Source organism: Gastrolobium bilobum, unplaced genomic scaffold (assembly GCF_033153095.1).
Source record: "Gastrolobium bilobum isolate Gb01-03AN ecotype WA unplaced genomic scaffold, APGP_CSIRO_Gbil_v1 utg22371, whole genome shotgun sequence".
Taxonomy (NCBI): Eukaryota; Viridiplantae; Streptophyta; class Magnoliopsida; order Fabales; family Fabaceae; genus Gastrolobium; species Gastrolobium bilobum.
In genome coordinates, this window is record NW_026896417.1 from 117,957 (window position 1) to 132,493 (window position 14,537).

Here is a 14,537-nt window from a genome sequence, read left to right on the forward strand (position 1 = left end):
TCCCGAGATTCCGAGTTTCTAGGAAGAAATTTCAAAATCCTTCTATCAAATGTGTGAAAATATTATTCTCTATCTCACTTTCTCAGGAATCCAAAATAAATCCAGCTACCCCATATTCTAATGATAGGACAAATTGGTATTCTTTTTGAAGTTCACTAATCATTCTTTCTTTTAAATACAATCATTGTCAGCATCATTTGGCCTGACAAAATACTTATTAAAAGAAAAGTGAAGATATTCTAACTACCAAAAATCCTTACTACTAACTTACTACCCATGACATCACCATTGGATCAAAGAGAAAGAATGTTAAAAAAAATTTGAAAAGAGAGAAAATATTAATCTAATGGTGATTAGATAGGTAGTAAGTTGGTAGTAGAAAATTTTGGTAGTGAGAATATCCCTCCTCTTAAAAGAAACGGTTAAAAAGGTAATTTTTTAATAAAAAAAATAAACTTATTTCCACAAGCTTACGGTAGAAGCATCTCACCTCTCCTTATAGCTTCTTTCTGTCTATGCGACTCTAAATCGCTATCTCCCGCTTTGTCTTCTGAAATTGTAAATCTTTTACTAAACCCAACTAGCTTAATCAAACAAGATACCTATCATCACTCTCTACAAAAATTAAAGAACAAACAAAACAGAGAATTTGAAAATTGAAATAACAACTAACTCAGACTCACACGAAGCATATCAACCAATATAAAACAGAATAGCAACTCACGAAACAGAATTGTAAAACAAGAGAAAATACAAACTAAAGGACTGAAACTAATAAAAAATAAAATAAAAGATTGACAAGAAAAAAATAAGAGACAAATCAACAACTACGAAACTATAAAGTAATAAATTATATGACAAAACAACTATATAATTTTTTTTTAGAGAAAATCAGAATCTTAACAAAACTAAAATTCAAGCTACCACTACTCAAGAAAATTCAACAATATAACTAACACAATGAAGAAACAGAATTAAAATAAGCTAATAATGTCAAAATAAAAAAAACAGCAAAAATGATTAACTCAGAAACAGCAATCACACAAAACAATCTGACAATGTACGTCTTCAATCCCCGACAACGGCGCCAAAAACTTGTTGGCCTCGCTAACGTTTATGCAAGAATTGCGCAATTATACGCAGCCACAAGTAATATAGGGTCTATAAGTCCCAGTTATCGTTCTCACAAGGATTTTTTTGGCGAAAATTTCAAAAACATAAAGTGCAATTGCTTAAATTGAATTTCTGAAAAGAAACATAAAAGCAAAATTAATCTAAAATAGCACTGACCATGTTACTCTCTTTTTTAGAATTTTCTGAATTAATTTCTTGAGCTAAAGGATAAAAAATAGTAGGAAAGCAATTTAAGTATCTGATGTAAAATGATTTTTATATAAGAAAAAAATGTAAAACAGAATGCTGATAAAAATTTAAAAATCAGAGGAAAAGAAAATTGAGTTGGTGAAAATGTTTAGATAAATAGGTTGAGCTTTGGTTTACCTTTCCCACAGCATTGGATTGATTGCTAATTACGGATTGCTTGATTTTTAATTCACAGTTAATGAATCACTCTTGTTGATTTTAATCTCTTAAAATTATTTTATCCCAAACTTTCATTTACACATCTCTGTGTTAAATGAAGTAAGGACTCATGCATTTCAAGTCGAAAGTTACATGGTGGCTGTCCTCATCTCTAAGTGAGGGCCCTTGAATATTCTCTTATTCAAGTCCACGTGCTTAATGCATTTTCCAGAATTAGTCATATCTCCATGACTTCTTCCTAACACAACATCTAACATCAGGCCTCAATGAAAGAATGTTTAAATACAAAGCATGACATTAAACTACTGAGAATTAAAATTTAACAATAGTAATTAGCAATCAACCATCACTGAGGTTCGGGTAACCTAGACCCAACCTTCAAAGGTTTAGCTCATACCCATAAGGGTTGAGCTACAAAAACAGCAAACAAAAATTGAAAGGAAATTACAATTAACCAAATGAAAAATACGAGGCAGAAGCTATATCCAGAAAATAGCTCGGCTACAGTGCGCAGAAAAAATAACAAAAAGAAAAATGTAAAAAAATCTCAAGATTAGAACAGACACAACGAGAAATAAAAAAAATGGAGAGAAAAAAAGTGCCTACAACGACTTGCTCTTCTCTTTTATAGCTAATACTCCCACGTGCAGAAACGATTCCACATCAGCCATCACATGCTACGCGCTCCTCCCAATCGTGCGTTTCCTTGACAAAGGCAGTAACTGCACTCCAAAAATTGCTTCAGCCAACAATGCTAACAAACTCTAGCTCACCCAATCAGTTATGGGTTGTGTTTGGCATTTTCTGTTTGAATCAAAATGGTTAGGGTCGGTGTTTTGGTTGAACGCTCACTTAAGGGACCATGGGTGAAGGCTAAGGCTCGATGGGTAAACCAAGATTAAAGACCTGGTGTGGCTTGATGGTTTGGTTGTAAAGAAAAATCAGAATGGAAAGCTTAGGTTATGGTTGAATTGAAATGGATGGTTCGAATGGTGAGAAGATTAGGGTTCGATGGTTTAGAACTCTTTTCCCAAATGTATCCAACGCTGCCTTGTTTTACTTTCTTCCAATTTCTTTTCTTTTTGTTGCTCAATTGGGCTCTTCTGCCTTGCCTTACAAAATCGAGCCCACTTCTTTTCTTCTTATTTTTTCTTTTATTTTCTTTCTTCTTTGCTTTGGAAAGTATTAATATGTGTGCCTGAAAAATAAAATTGAAGCCCATTAGCATTTAATTCAACAACATTTCAGCTCAATGTAATTAGGATATCTATTAACACAAAGAATATTCTTTTTTTTTATAATTTCATATTAGAAACCATATGTTTTAAGTCATATTTCATGGACTTATCAAGACTCACATTTGAAGGAGAAGAATGTTAGGAATAAGAATCTAAGTGTGAGTAATGAAATCTCACATTAGTTGGAAATGTCCTAAATAATGAAGTGAAATAACTCATAAACTTAATGCCTTAAAATTTTGAATTAACATATGATATCCAAACCCATTTATGATAGAAAATCTGTAGCTTAGTCCATGCTAGATCTCTCTCTACCATAGGCTCCCCTGTGAAGGACAACCCTGATCCAACTGTGATTGAAGGAATTATACATTAAATCGATTTGATCTGAAAAATGGAGAAATATCATATCAAACTGGTAATGCAACTCCAGAGTCTTATCTCATGGCTCGTGTATAGGAATGGATAGGAAGAGATTGGCGAATCCAATTTACTCAAAACTACATAGAGGCAAATTTTTATGCGAATTTGTTATCAAAGTACCTCATAGATCATGTTGAAGATGACTACTACTAGTTTGAATTCCCCCATAATGTTTCAACGTTGATGGCTAACTTAGCTTCTTGTTTTGTGCCTCGATGCATTTTAGTTTGCGAATTTGTTGGGCCTTGCCCTTTTTTGTTTTACCAAGAACAAAAAATTCTTTTAGTTTTCATATATTTCAATTGAAGAGTGTTTGACATATTATTATTTATCCTATTATTTTAAATATTAAGAAAATAAAGTAATAATAAATAACAATGTATTAAAATATTAATGCATGAAAATATAAACTCGTTTGAAATAAAAATACATATTTCAAATTATGAATACTAATACAAAAGTCTCTTATTATTAGATCCCAAAAAAACTCCCAAAATTCTTTTTTTAGCCTCAATATTTTGAAACTAAGCTTGAATTAACTTTTTATTATTGTGTTAGTTGTCAACTTAGAAACAAACTTACAATATGAAATCATGGAAAGTAGTTTGGTGATTCTATGCTACGGAATATCTAAATTGATGTTTCATTACCCTCAATTTTCTTTGATTATTATTAGAGTTTTATTAATCTCATGTAATAAGAGAGAATCTTTCTCATGCTATAGAGACAATTATGTGTGGGATCCACCCACTTATAAAAAAAGAAAAAAGAATAGAAAAATAACACAGAAATTGATGTATGTGTAGGAAAAAAACATCTATATATATATTCGGATTTGAGATTCATTACAGATTCCCCCCTGTTCAGCGATTGCCATTTCACCTTCCCAATGAAAAAAACGTTGTTTTTAGTGATCATGCTTCAATAACCGATGTCAAGACTAGGGCGGAGTCTAGACAATCAATGTTCGAGTCTTGGATGGATGCAAATAAAAAATATCCAGAAGGTAGGAATCTTACTTATGCAGAGTATCCAACTCAATTTGTATATAAAGAAAGTACACATGAATGGCATCCCAGAAATCAAGGATTTTCAATTGGAAGAATAAATCGCTTTTCTGCCAATAATGAAAAAGATTCCTATCTCCGAACTTTACTTAATTTTCAAAAGGGTTGTACAAGTTATAAAGATTTGAGAACGGTCAATGGGGTGCTTTTTCCCACATATAAGGATGCCTGCTATTCTTTGGGGCTTTTGGATGATGACAATAAGTACATTGATGCAATTAAGGAGGCAAGTTCTTGGGGGTCAGCAACTTATTTGAGAAATCTGTTTGCCTTATTGTTATTTGGTAACTCAATGAACAGGCCTGAAAATGTTTTCCAAAAATGCTGGGAATTACTATCTGACGATGTTCTTTATCAGCATAGGCAAAGAATTGGACGTGAAGGTAATTGTCTGGAACAAATTTTGTGCATTCATTTATGTGTATTGTGCACTATAATTAATATTCTTGCCATTCTGTATCGTGCATTCATTTATGCAAACAGTTTGCTTATGTTTAATTCACTTGACATTCGAAAAATGTGAGCATTTTTTGTTCTTTCATAATAAAATTACATCTATACATTGTACACCGTCCTATTCTTAATATTTGGTTAAAAATTTTCGTTATGTTTCACACCCTCTGCTTTGTTCATAATTTCGCTTTATTTTTCTTTCCACACCAACTTTGTCTTTGTTAATCCTTTATTTTGTATTTTTCAATTTTTTTCAGATGCTTTGCTTACAGAGGATTCTATAAAAAACATAACCCTCGCAGAAATCGATAAGGTGTTGCAAAGCAACGGTAAATGCCTCTCTGATTACCCATCCATGCCGAGCATCATGGGTGAATCTTTATTGGATATGCAGAATAGATTGGTGATAGATGAATTGTTGTATGACAGTTTCTCTTTGAAAGAAGAGCATGACAGACTACTGAATTCACTCACTGATGAGCAGGGGGTTGTTTATGACAAAATAATTTCAGCTGTTTCGGCAGGTAAAGGGGGATTTTTTTTCCTGTACGGCTTTGATGGGACTGGAAAAACATTTATTTGGAACACCCTGTCAGCATTTGTTCGATCTCGAGCTGAAATAGTGCTTAATGTTGCTTCTAGCGGAATTGCTTCACTTCTTCTTCCTGGAGGACGTACAACACATTCTAAATTTCGTATTCCTATAGAGATCACCGAAGATTCAACATGTAATATGAAACAAAATTCTACTTTGGCAGAGTTGTTGTCAAAAATAAAGTTAATCATTTGGGATGAAGCATCGATGGTACACAAATTTTGCTTTGAGGCTCTTGATAGAACACTTAAAGATGTTCTTAGCTGTGTTGATATGCCCTTTGGTGGAAAAGTTGTCGTTCTAGGAGGTGACTTTCGACAAATATTACCTGTCATTCCAAATGGCAGTAGACAAGATATAGTTCATGCAACCATCAATTCTTCCTATCTATGGTCCCATTGTCATCTGTTATCTTTGACCAAGAACATGCGTCTCAATTCTGGAAGTAGCACTAATAATTTGTTGGAAATAAAAGAATTTTCTGAGTGACTGCTTAAAATAGGAGATGGAAATCTTGGGGATAATGTTGATGGAGAATCTATTATAACAATTCCAGATGAATTGTTGATCAAAGGTTCAGAAGACCCACTTTCAGATATTGTTGATTTTGTTTACCCGAATCTGATGGATAATATATTAGATCCTACTTTCTTTAAAGAACGTGCTCTTCTGACTCCTAAATTGTCCGATGTTGCCATGTTAAACGAGCACTAATGGCTGTGATTTCGGGTGAAGAAAGGACATTATTGAGTCCAGATAAGGTTTTGAAACAAGACGGTAATTCATCTCTTGAGGATGACGAAATCTCCCCTGATATCTTAAATACATTCTCATGTTCGGGGATTCCTGATCATAAATTAACTTTGAAGGTTAAAGTACCGGTGATGCTATTGAGAAATATTGATCAATCAAGATGTTTATGCAACGGTATGAGATTACTTATTACAAAGTCGGGGAATCATGTTGTTGAGGCAATTGTTCTTACAGGAAACAATATAGGAGATACTGTGTTAATCCCTAGAATGAAGATCAGCCCATCGGGTCATACATTTCCAGTAAACTTCCAAAGAAGACAATTCCCCTTGGTAGTTTCGTTTGCGATGACTATCAACAAAAGTCAAGGATAGTCGCTGTCTCATGTTGGCATTTATCTTCCTAGGTTTGTCTTCACTCATGGGCAATTATATGTGGCACTATCTAGAGTAAAGAGCAGACATGGATTGAAGATGCTGATACTTGATGAAAATGGTTGCGTTACAAATACTACCTTTAACATCGTCTACAAGGAAGTATTTCAAAGATTAGTGTAGTATACTTGGTTATTTCTACAAAGAGATAACATTGTTGTTTGGTATCAGGTAAGATCTCAATTTTTTATCAGAAAATATTTTTTAATCTTCTTTGTTGATTTCCTTTAGTTGTTGTGTCTATTTTTCTGCTAATTTTTTATTGTTATGCAGATTCAGTATTCGAGGCACAATCAGTATATTATTCCCTTCTCATTTTTCAGAGTCAAAGGTTTTTCATTGTAATTCTGAATTATTCATGTGCCTAAACTATATAATTCCCTTCAATAATTTTTTCTTTTCCAAATATTATTTATATATTGTTTATGACTCATTTCGAACAGCAGCAAATACCAATAGTGCATGGCAGACGATATTTTACAACTGTTGTGAGTATCGGTTGGGCATATTTCTTATTATATTGCTGTCAACATGACATTTATATTTTTTTAATGGAGATTTTGCTGTCAATTATGGAATTTACTGTGTTTAAATTATTATATTCTTGTTTTTGTTCCTACCTTAAAAGTTACACGTTTATGTCATACGAACAAACCGATTTTCTTATTAATTCGTTTACGGGACAAACAAATCGATTTTTTTTTTCTCCGTGCATCGCACGGGTAATCAACTACTTCTTATACAACATAAGAGTATATATATATATATATATTTTTTGTGGTAAAAATATTTTCTTTTATTATTATTATTATTATTATTTATTTATTTTTAAATAACTCTTTCATCGGATATTTTTTTCAAATAACTATTGTTTCGGGCCGGGTCGGTTCAACAAGGTAAACGGAGCCCTTATAATGTTGTTCATCTTCGCCAATCGAAAGACCCTAGATTTTCAGAGAGCTGGTTCTTCAATTTTCTGTGGCTCAAGTCTCAATCGTTAACGAGATCCATCGCGTTCGTTCAGAGTAAGGTGATAAGCTCCCACTCTATTTTATTCCTTACTCACACTGCATGATTTCAACTACACGCTTCTCCTGGATCTCGTTGCGTCAATTTTTTTTTTTAGTAATGAAAAATAAATCTCATAATTTTTCCCGAATTCCTTTGTTCGGATACACTTGTTTTATTTTTATCCCGATTTCTGATTGCTTTCAATTTTGTTTTATCGCTTAATCTGTATCATTTGTTGTTTTTCCCCCTATTCATTATTTTGATTTATTGTCAAATTAATGCTTTATTTTGATCATGCTTTTTTTTAATGTTCTTTTGAATTATGAAGTTAGCTGTAGTCTGCAAGTTTCTTCTTTGGGTGCAAAATGACATTAGGGTAGTGGATGCATCTGTCCCTAGTTAGTAGCTAGCACTTGTAGATGTTAATTCTGTTTATGTTGTTTTGGCACTGGTCACAGTTCTTGCTTAGGTAATTGGTGAATTATTAATAATAATGCTAACCACATGCTTTACCTCATATTTGCACAGTTTTTACATTCTCGTTACAGCTTGTCCCATCTCATTTTTTGCACACCCACACTGTTATTCTTCCATCTCACTCAAATGTGAGGCGATGTGCACCAAACATCATCACTTATTAACACCTGCAGAAGCTACAGTTTTTAGTATACAATGCAATTTAGTTAAGAGACCTTGGAGTGGTGAGGAAAATATAGCAAAAACTAATTTGTTATTTGCGGGAAAATGGAAATCTGCATCATTGTCCTTGTAAAGCTTTTCTAATATGATATGTTGGATATTATCATATGAAATTTCAAATTTAAAATTGTTTTGTACTGGATTTGTATAAGTTTTTGTATGATATATCTTGTTCTTCACCTACTTTAGTTGATAAAAAATACGGTTGGGTCATTTGGGAGTTCAGTAGTGTGGTGCTTCATTTATATATTTATCGCATTGTTCCTTTTCATCTTGTGTTTTTTGTCCACTTGTTTCATGCCTTGGTAGTTGTTCAAGGCTTCTAGCATTTCGCTTAATTTGTTGTGTTTGTGACATAGAGCGTCATGGAGGGGGTGGGGACTCATGATACTAGTTCTGTTTTGTTTCATTTCATTTCATGCCATGTTTTCTTTCCTTTTCCCCGCTTCTTTTTTACAGTTGGGAAAAGCTTTTGTGAGATAATCATTTGCCATGTCGTGCAGGATGTCGTCGGAAGCACCGTTCACACCACGAGAGAAGCTTTTTGAGAAGCAAAAATATTTCCAGAATATCCATAAGCACACTTACTTGAAAGGTCCCTTTGATAAGATTACGTCTGTTGCAATACCAATTGCTTTGGCTGCATCTTCAATTTTTATGATTGTAAGTTTAATTGTAATCTGAAATCTTCATATGTTTCTGTCTTTGTCAGATTGAAGTTATTAGTGTGTCTCCAACTCTTAATCTGTTTCTAGCTATATCTGATAAACATTGTTTTATGCCTTTTTATCAGGGACGAGGGATCTATAATATGTCGCATGGAATAGGAAAGAAAGAATGACTTTGAAATTTCTGATTGAGGAGGTGGGTGTTTTGCCACACAAACCTAACAGAACCTCCTCAATATGGACCAGTGATTTTCTTTGCATTTATGCTTGTTCTCTTAATAAAACTTTGACCACCATTGGGGGTTTATAACAATGAAAGTGGTTCTTTGTTTGTTTGATATATAATCGATTGATGGCTAAACTACAGGTTTGGGGTTCTGTTTTAGTGCTTTTATGTGTTAACTGTTCCTTCTAGTTTGTGTTTCTCCTTGCTTTGCATGCGCTAGACAAGCTCAACAGTCTTTACTTTGGTAAACATTTCATTTGCCCTTTCGCATGGTAGATAGATCAGTGGAATTGCCTGGCGACTATTTGTTGCACGTTTTGGTTTCAAAATACTGATGTGCGATGGGTAACATAACATGAGCCAGCATGTCCTTCCAAGTATGGGGACTGAAAGGGGATGGCCTTAAGCTATGGATGAAATAGACAAAGTAGGCGGATTCAAGTTCGGTTTGGATTTCGGAGCATTTGTTTTAAATGAACTATTTATTCTTAAATAATTAGAATCGTGTAATTTCACACTTCAAATTAGTAACACGAAACTGCATTTATTTATTTTTAGTCTGAAATTACATTTATTTATTGTCCTCAGTAAAGCGAATAGGTACCACTTTGGGTTAGGAGTCTCAGAACGTGAGGCACCTGAACTATTCTAGAACTTTTTCTTCGTCAAATTTTTTGGTTCATAAACCCACCTTCTGGAAGTAGCCCTTTTAAAATATGTGCTTATTGCTTCCTGTGATTGGGTCCAATTTACCTCAGTTGTCATTAGAGTTTGGGCTACAAGGTGAGAAAATCAGAAACTTGATATTTGGAAGATTAAGAAAGCAACTTTGTCGTTGAGAGATAAAGCAGTTTGTTTCGACGAAAGACACAAAGGAGATTAGAGAGCACGAAATAGTTCATTTTGTGAAGGCGAGCACAAGCTTGTCGTTTGGTTGACAGTTTTATGATTACAAGTTTTGCATATGGTTTTTATACCTCATGGTGTTGTTTGATCATATACTAAAAGAGTTTGTTGCACATCATCATCAGTTGAAACTTGAAACCAAACTTTTGCTGCCTCAATCCATCGGAAATGTGATATGTTGACCTAGTAGGCCTTAGCATTTCAAAGTCCAACATGACCTACCACCACCAGTTGGTACTGCTCTCTTAGTCGCAGCAGTTAGAGCACAGATGCTTACAATGCTGTTTAATCAAGATTCAGATACTAAGAACTTCATAGACAGTCAACACTCACAACCAAGAGTACGCCACCCACTCAGCTGGAAACTATAATTTTTTTGGTGGTTGGACTGTGGAGCATAAAATATTCAAACCCCCCTAATCATCAAAAACTTTGCAGATCTTTGAATGGACAAACCTTACATGACACAGCTGGATTGGCTTTTTAGCTTTTCTGAGTATCCATAAAAGTAGTGTTCTCTTGACTGTTTTAAGAAACATATAAGTGGCTGATTAGCTAAAGAAAGATCCTAATGAATAATAAATGAACTTATGATGAATACTAATTAATAATCAAGGACCATATGTCAGCCTGGAAAGTCTTCACTCTTCACCGTGAACTCTTTCATGTATTTTCTTGTATTGTACTTGTCCCTACTTAAATCATTCAGGTAGTGTGCATTTGTTGAAGAAATTTTAAACAATATCTGATAAATTCCTTATATTAACTCTAGATTGACAAGTCGTTCACATATAGTAAAATATTACCTTAAAAATGACTTTAGATTCTATGATAATGCTTTCTGAGTTTTCACACCTAGATTCATTAGTGGAACTCGATAGTGCTTGGCCCAGTATTGTGAGACCAATTATTTGGAACACTATCTGACTTTATGTTATAGAATACATTTTTGGGCTGGTCAGCCATATGGGGTAATAATTTTCATAAAGGCAACTATCTGCTGCCAATTCTCCTACTGTGTCTTGTTTCCTAAGGCTCTCTCCATTCATGCTTTCTGTAGCAGTAGGTGAGCCCTTTCTGTCCACTCCCCAACCAAAACTTCTGCTCCAAGCACCTTCCTATCTTAAAGAAAGCACCTTATATTATTACCAATTGTCACTTAGAAACTTTCAAACAAATTTACCTGTATATATAATCTAACTAAAATAAATAACGACTTATCATATATATGGTAAAAGGAGGATCTGATTCTAAGGACTAAGGTGGGGTGGCAGGTATATATATAACTATAGATATATATGTCTTTCTAAAATTTCTGGTCCATACATAAACTATTGATGCCCCGATGTGAAGCAGTAGTTAGCTGAATTTGCCAATATACCAACTTAAGGAAATTGCTACCTAACTAAAGCAGGTTCATCAAGATTCTTCACTAAGTTTTCAGAGAAATAATAAAACGGAGAAGTGTAGGCAAAGATTTAACATTTATACTCTCTACGTATAACTCCCTCCAAATGAACTTTGGTGGTGCTATAATCAATTTGGCTTTTGAATTAAGGTGGCAGGAAAAACACCAAATATTTGTTCAGCATAGATAAATACACTATTTAGAATATATAATTTGTTAACAGGCATTTCTGTCATTTGGGCTTATTCTATAGTTTGTTAATAAAATAAACTATTTGGTCTCATACCCTTAAAAGCCAGTCTTGTTTATAAGCACCTTGGGGGGAAAAGAGCTATCATTCCAAAGAAAAGAGAAAAAGAACAGAGAAAACAGTGAAGGGAGAGGAAAAGAGTGTCATAGTTTGTGGTGCAGTAATGGCAACACCAAAACAGTCATATGAGCAGCAACAACAACAAAATGTGCAGCGAGTGAGGAACTCAGGGATGATTAACTCCAACCAGAGTCCAATAGGGGATGATAAGGAAGAAGAGATGTCAAGATCAGCTCTTGCAATGTTTCGAGCAAAGGAAGAAGAAATTGAGAGGAAAAAAATGGAGGTAAGGGAAAAGGTCCATGCTTATCTAGGTCGAGTGGAGGAGGAAACAAAGCGCTTGGCTGAGATTAGAGAGGCAAGTTTAACAATACATACTTTTTTTTTTCCCTTTGATGTTATATTTGGTTTAACTCTAAGCTTTCATGCTCTCTTTTTTTTTTTTGGCTTTTGGGCCATGTATATATTTTACATATTAATCAATATAAACATGAGGTATGGGAATAAGGTATAAAGTCTATACAAATTTGAATATCACATATGTGCAATAACTGAGGACAAGCAGAAAATTCAAAGGCAATTGTAGTATCATGTGTGCAGTGTATTGGTTGTTTATCCTTGTTCTTAAACAATTACTTACGTGTTTTAAATGCAAGAATTTTCGTAAGTGTTGAATAGTAATTGCTTGAAAAACTGCATATCATTTTCTAGGAGCTTGAGGGTCTCTCAGATCCGTTGAGGAAGGAAGTTGCAGTAGTTCGAAAGAAGATAGACAGTGTTAACAAAGAGTTAAAACCACTGGGCCAAACCTGCCAGAGAAAGGTGGGGTTTTCTAACTGTTTACTAGTTGTTGTTTGCTTTTGTCATTTCTAAATCTTTTACTTAAAGCCATAAGATTTGTTCAAGGTGGCAAAGTGATCCCCATGTGTTTTACTTACACAGCTTTTGATACAAACAGTTAAGCACTTCATAGAATTTAATCAACCAACCTTATTTGCTTTCTTTGGCCCCATTTTGTCTCATGAGTTGGGAGACAAGTGGGCATGGTTATTTTAGTGGTTGAGGTTATCATTCATAATCATTGTGTTTGAATGTCCACGTAGAAAATGACAGATTAGGTTCAATGGGAGATTTCAAAATCTTCATGCAAGCTTCTTTTGCATCATAATGCCAAGAAAAAAAAAAAAGATTGAATAGAAATATAAATTATCTTAACTTGTTGGAACCTTTTTTGGGATCACAGGAAAGAGAATACAAGGAAGCCCTTGAAGCTTTCAATGAGAAAAACAAGGAAAAGGCTCAACTTGTTACTAAATTAATGGAGGTTAGAAATTTTATTATGATTTTCAGTGTTTGTACTCAAAGTTTCTAATTTTGTTTCTTAACTTGTCTTTTTCCCTTGGTATTCTGTGGACTTTGGGTTAGCTTGTGACTGAAAGTGAGAGATTGAGGATGAAGAAGCTGGAGGAGCTAATCAAAAACGTAGAAACCCTGCATTGAGATGCTAATAAAAGTAACCCCTTTGGATTCAGTGTGCTATAACTAGAATACGTGTATCGTTTTATGTGGCATAATTTGTGATTTTATTGTATTTTGCTGACTTAATTAGGAAATGTGCATTGGACACCTATATTCTGAATAGTGAATACTACAAAGGTTCTTGTCATTTTATTATGAGATGTGCTGATTCTGTCATCAAATGCAAATTGAATTCAATGAAAAGTCTAGTTAAACTAATTCATCCTTTCAACTTACCTAATTGATGTCAGGAATACAAAAATTTACTATTTCTAACGTTGAAATATTTGTTCCATTGCATAACATTTTGCACACGAGAACTATATACACTTGTACGCAAGTTAAATTTGAACTTAAATTTCCAGATATTTTACATATCACCTGATTTCTATGTTTCTCCTTTCTAATTTATGGTTCGTAACGTTTGACCCATGATTTTTCTTTTTACCTTATTTGTGACTCCTTTTCTAATAGTAAGAGATCGGTTCTCAATAAATCCAACGAACAAATTAAAGGGAAAAAATTGTCAATATATTTACATTTCAAATCTGTATGAATTAGTAATAACACTCGCAATGCAACTACTAATACAAAATCAAATAAATTTTAAGAGACTACGTTATAATTGTTCCCTCTCTCTAAGTTATAAAAATTAAGAGAATTGACTTCAAAATTATATTTAAAAAGAAAATAGAAAAAAATGGGTATTGAATGGAGAAAAGTTCATTCGCCTTCCACTAATTTCATTCCATTATCTTTCAATAAAATTTCAAATTAATTTTCTAAAATGAGGCATACTAGGCATTAAAATAGGATCAAATTTCACGTAAAAAAATAGGATCGAATTTCAAGTCTTTAACATTATAATTTTTTTTTATCAAATCTCAGAACAAATATTTCATAGAACAATATTTTCATCCAACAGAAAAAAAAATACGGAATAATATACTCAAACAAAAATTCGATTATTTATTTTGGTTTGAAAAAAAAATTCCTGCAGAACATTCGATAAGTGTACTATGATTTCTTTTGATTTATATTTTTTTCTTTCAGTGGGGCACACCAAAATTTGTTTATGCAAGAACAATAGAGATGTAGGACTTGTTTGAAATTAGTTTTTAAAAACAATTTTTTTATTTTCAGAAAAAAAATTCGTATGATAAGATCTATTTTGTTAATTTTTAAAAAAAAATTATAGCTGTTTTCATGATTATTTTACAAAATAATTTTAACCACAAAAAATCAAAACATAATTAAACAATTTTATACCCAAAAAGGAAAAACAA

At 33.2% G+C, this 14,537-nt stretch overlaps 4 protein-coding genes across 6 annotated transcripts; all 4 read left to right on the forward strand.

Moving 5' to 3' along the window:
- The first annotated feature begins 4,166 nt into the window (after positions 1 to 4,166).
- LOC133299608 (uncharacterized) lies at positions 4,167 to 6,032 on the forward strand. The gene is made up of 3 exons (XM_061499077.1): positions 4,167 to 4,653; positions 4,981 to 5,763; positions 5,821 to 6,032. The coding sequence occupies exons 1-3, from the start codon at positions 4,167 to 4,169 to the stop codon at positions 6,030 to 6,032; spliced, it is 1,482 nt and encodes a 493-aa protein (XP_061355061.1).
- Positions 6,032 to 6,850, forward strand: LOC133299610 (uncharacterized). The gene is made up of 2 exons (XM_061499078.1): positions 6,032 to 6,373; positions 6,779 to 6,850. The coding sequence occupies exons 1-2, from the start codon at positions 6,032 to 6,034 to the stop codon at positions 6,848 to 6,850; spliced, it is 414 nt and encodes a 137-aa protein (XP_061355062.1).
- A 556-nt stretch (positions 6,851 to 7,406) lies between these two features.
- On the forward strand, positions 7,407 to 9,249 carry LOC133299618 (uncharacterized). 2 transcript variants are annotated; one of them, XM_061499096.1, is made up of 3 exons: positions 7,407 to 7,535; positions 8,719 to 8,878; positions 9,009 to 9,249. In XM_061499096.1, the coding sequence occupies exons 2-3, from the start codon at positions 8,720 to 8,722 to the stop codon at positions 9,054 to 9,056; spliced, it is 207 nt and encodes a 68-aa protein (XP_061355080.1). In that variant the 5' UTR covers positions 7,407 to 7,535; position 8,719; the 3' UTR covers positions 9,057 to 9,249. The 2 variants fall into 2 exon arrangements, with proteins under 2 accessions (XP_061355080.1, XP_061355081.1); XM_061499097.1 differs by having other exon boundaries at positions 7,457 to 7,530.
- A 2,563-nt stretch (positions 9,250 to 11,812) lies between these two features.
- Positions 11,813 to 13,330, forward strand: LOC133299616 (uncharacterized). Of its 2 annotated transcripts, none has more exons than XM_061499093.1 (4): positions 11,813 to 12,130; positions 12,445 to 12,555; positions 12,977 to 13,057; positions 13,159 to 13,330. In XM_061499093.1, the coding sequence occupies exons 1-4, from the start codon at positions 11,837 to 11,839 to the stop codon at positions 13,231 to 13,233; spliced, it is 561 nt and encodes a 186-aa protein (XP_061355077.1). In that variant the 5' UTR covers positions 11,813 to 11,836; the 3' UTR covers positions 13,234 to 13,330. The 2 variants fall into 2 exon arrangements, with proteins under 2 accessions (XP_061355077.1, XP_061355078.1); XM_061499094.1 differs by having other exon boundaries at positions 11,813 to 12,091.
- Positions 13,331 to 14,537: the final 1,207 nt, after the last annotated feature.

Coding starts and splice junctions, on each gene's coding strand:
- LOC133299616 (XM_061499093.1), top strand. CDS start 11,837: ATGGCAACACCAAAACAGTCATATGAGCAGCAACAACAACAAAATGTG. Junction 12,131..12,444: donor CTTTTTTTTTTCCCTTTGAT/GTTATATTTGGT, acceptor ATCATTTTCTAG/GAGCTTGAGGGTCTCTCAGA. Junction 12,556..12,976: donor GCCAAACCTGCCAGAGAAAG/GTGGGGTTTTCT, acceptor TTGGGATCACAG/GAAAGAGAATACAAGGAAGC.
- LOC133299608 (XM_061499077.1), top strand. CDS start 4,167: ATGTTCGAGTCTTGGATGGATGCAAATAAAAAATATCCAGAAGGTAGG. Junction 4,654..4,980: donor GCAAAGAATTGGACGTGAAG/GTAATTGTCTGG, acceptor AATTTTTTTCAG/ATGCTTTGCTTACAGAGGAT. Junction 5,764..5,820: donor CATGCGTCTCAATTCTGGAA/GTAGCACTAATA, acceptor TGCTTAAAATAG/GAGATGGAAATCTTGGGGAT.
- LOC133299610 (XM_061499078.1), top strand. CDS start 6,032: ATGGCTGTGATTTCGGGTGAAGAAAGGACATTATTGAGTCCAGATAAG. Junction 6,374..6,778: donor CATCGGGTCATACATTTCCA/GTAAACTTCCAA, acceptor ATTGTTATGCAG/ATTCAGTATTCGAGGCACAA.
- LOC133299618 (XM_061499096.1), top strand. CDS start 8,720: ATGTCGTCGGAAGCACCGTTCACACCACGAGAGAAGCTTTTTGAGAAG. Junction 8,879..9,008: donor CATCTTCAATTTTTATGATT/GTAAGTTTAATT, acceptor CCTTTTTATCAG/GGACGAGGGATCTATAATAT.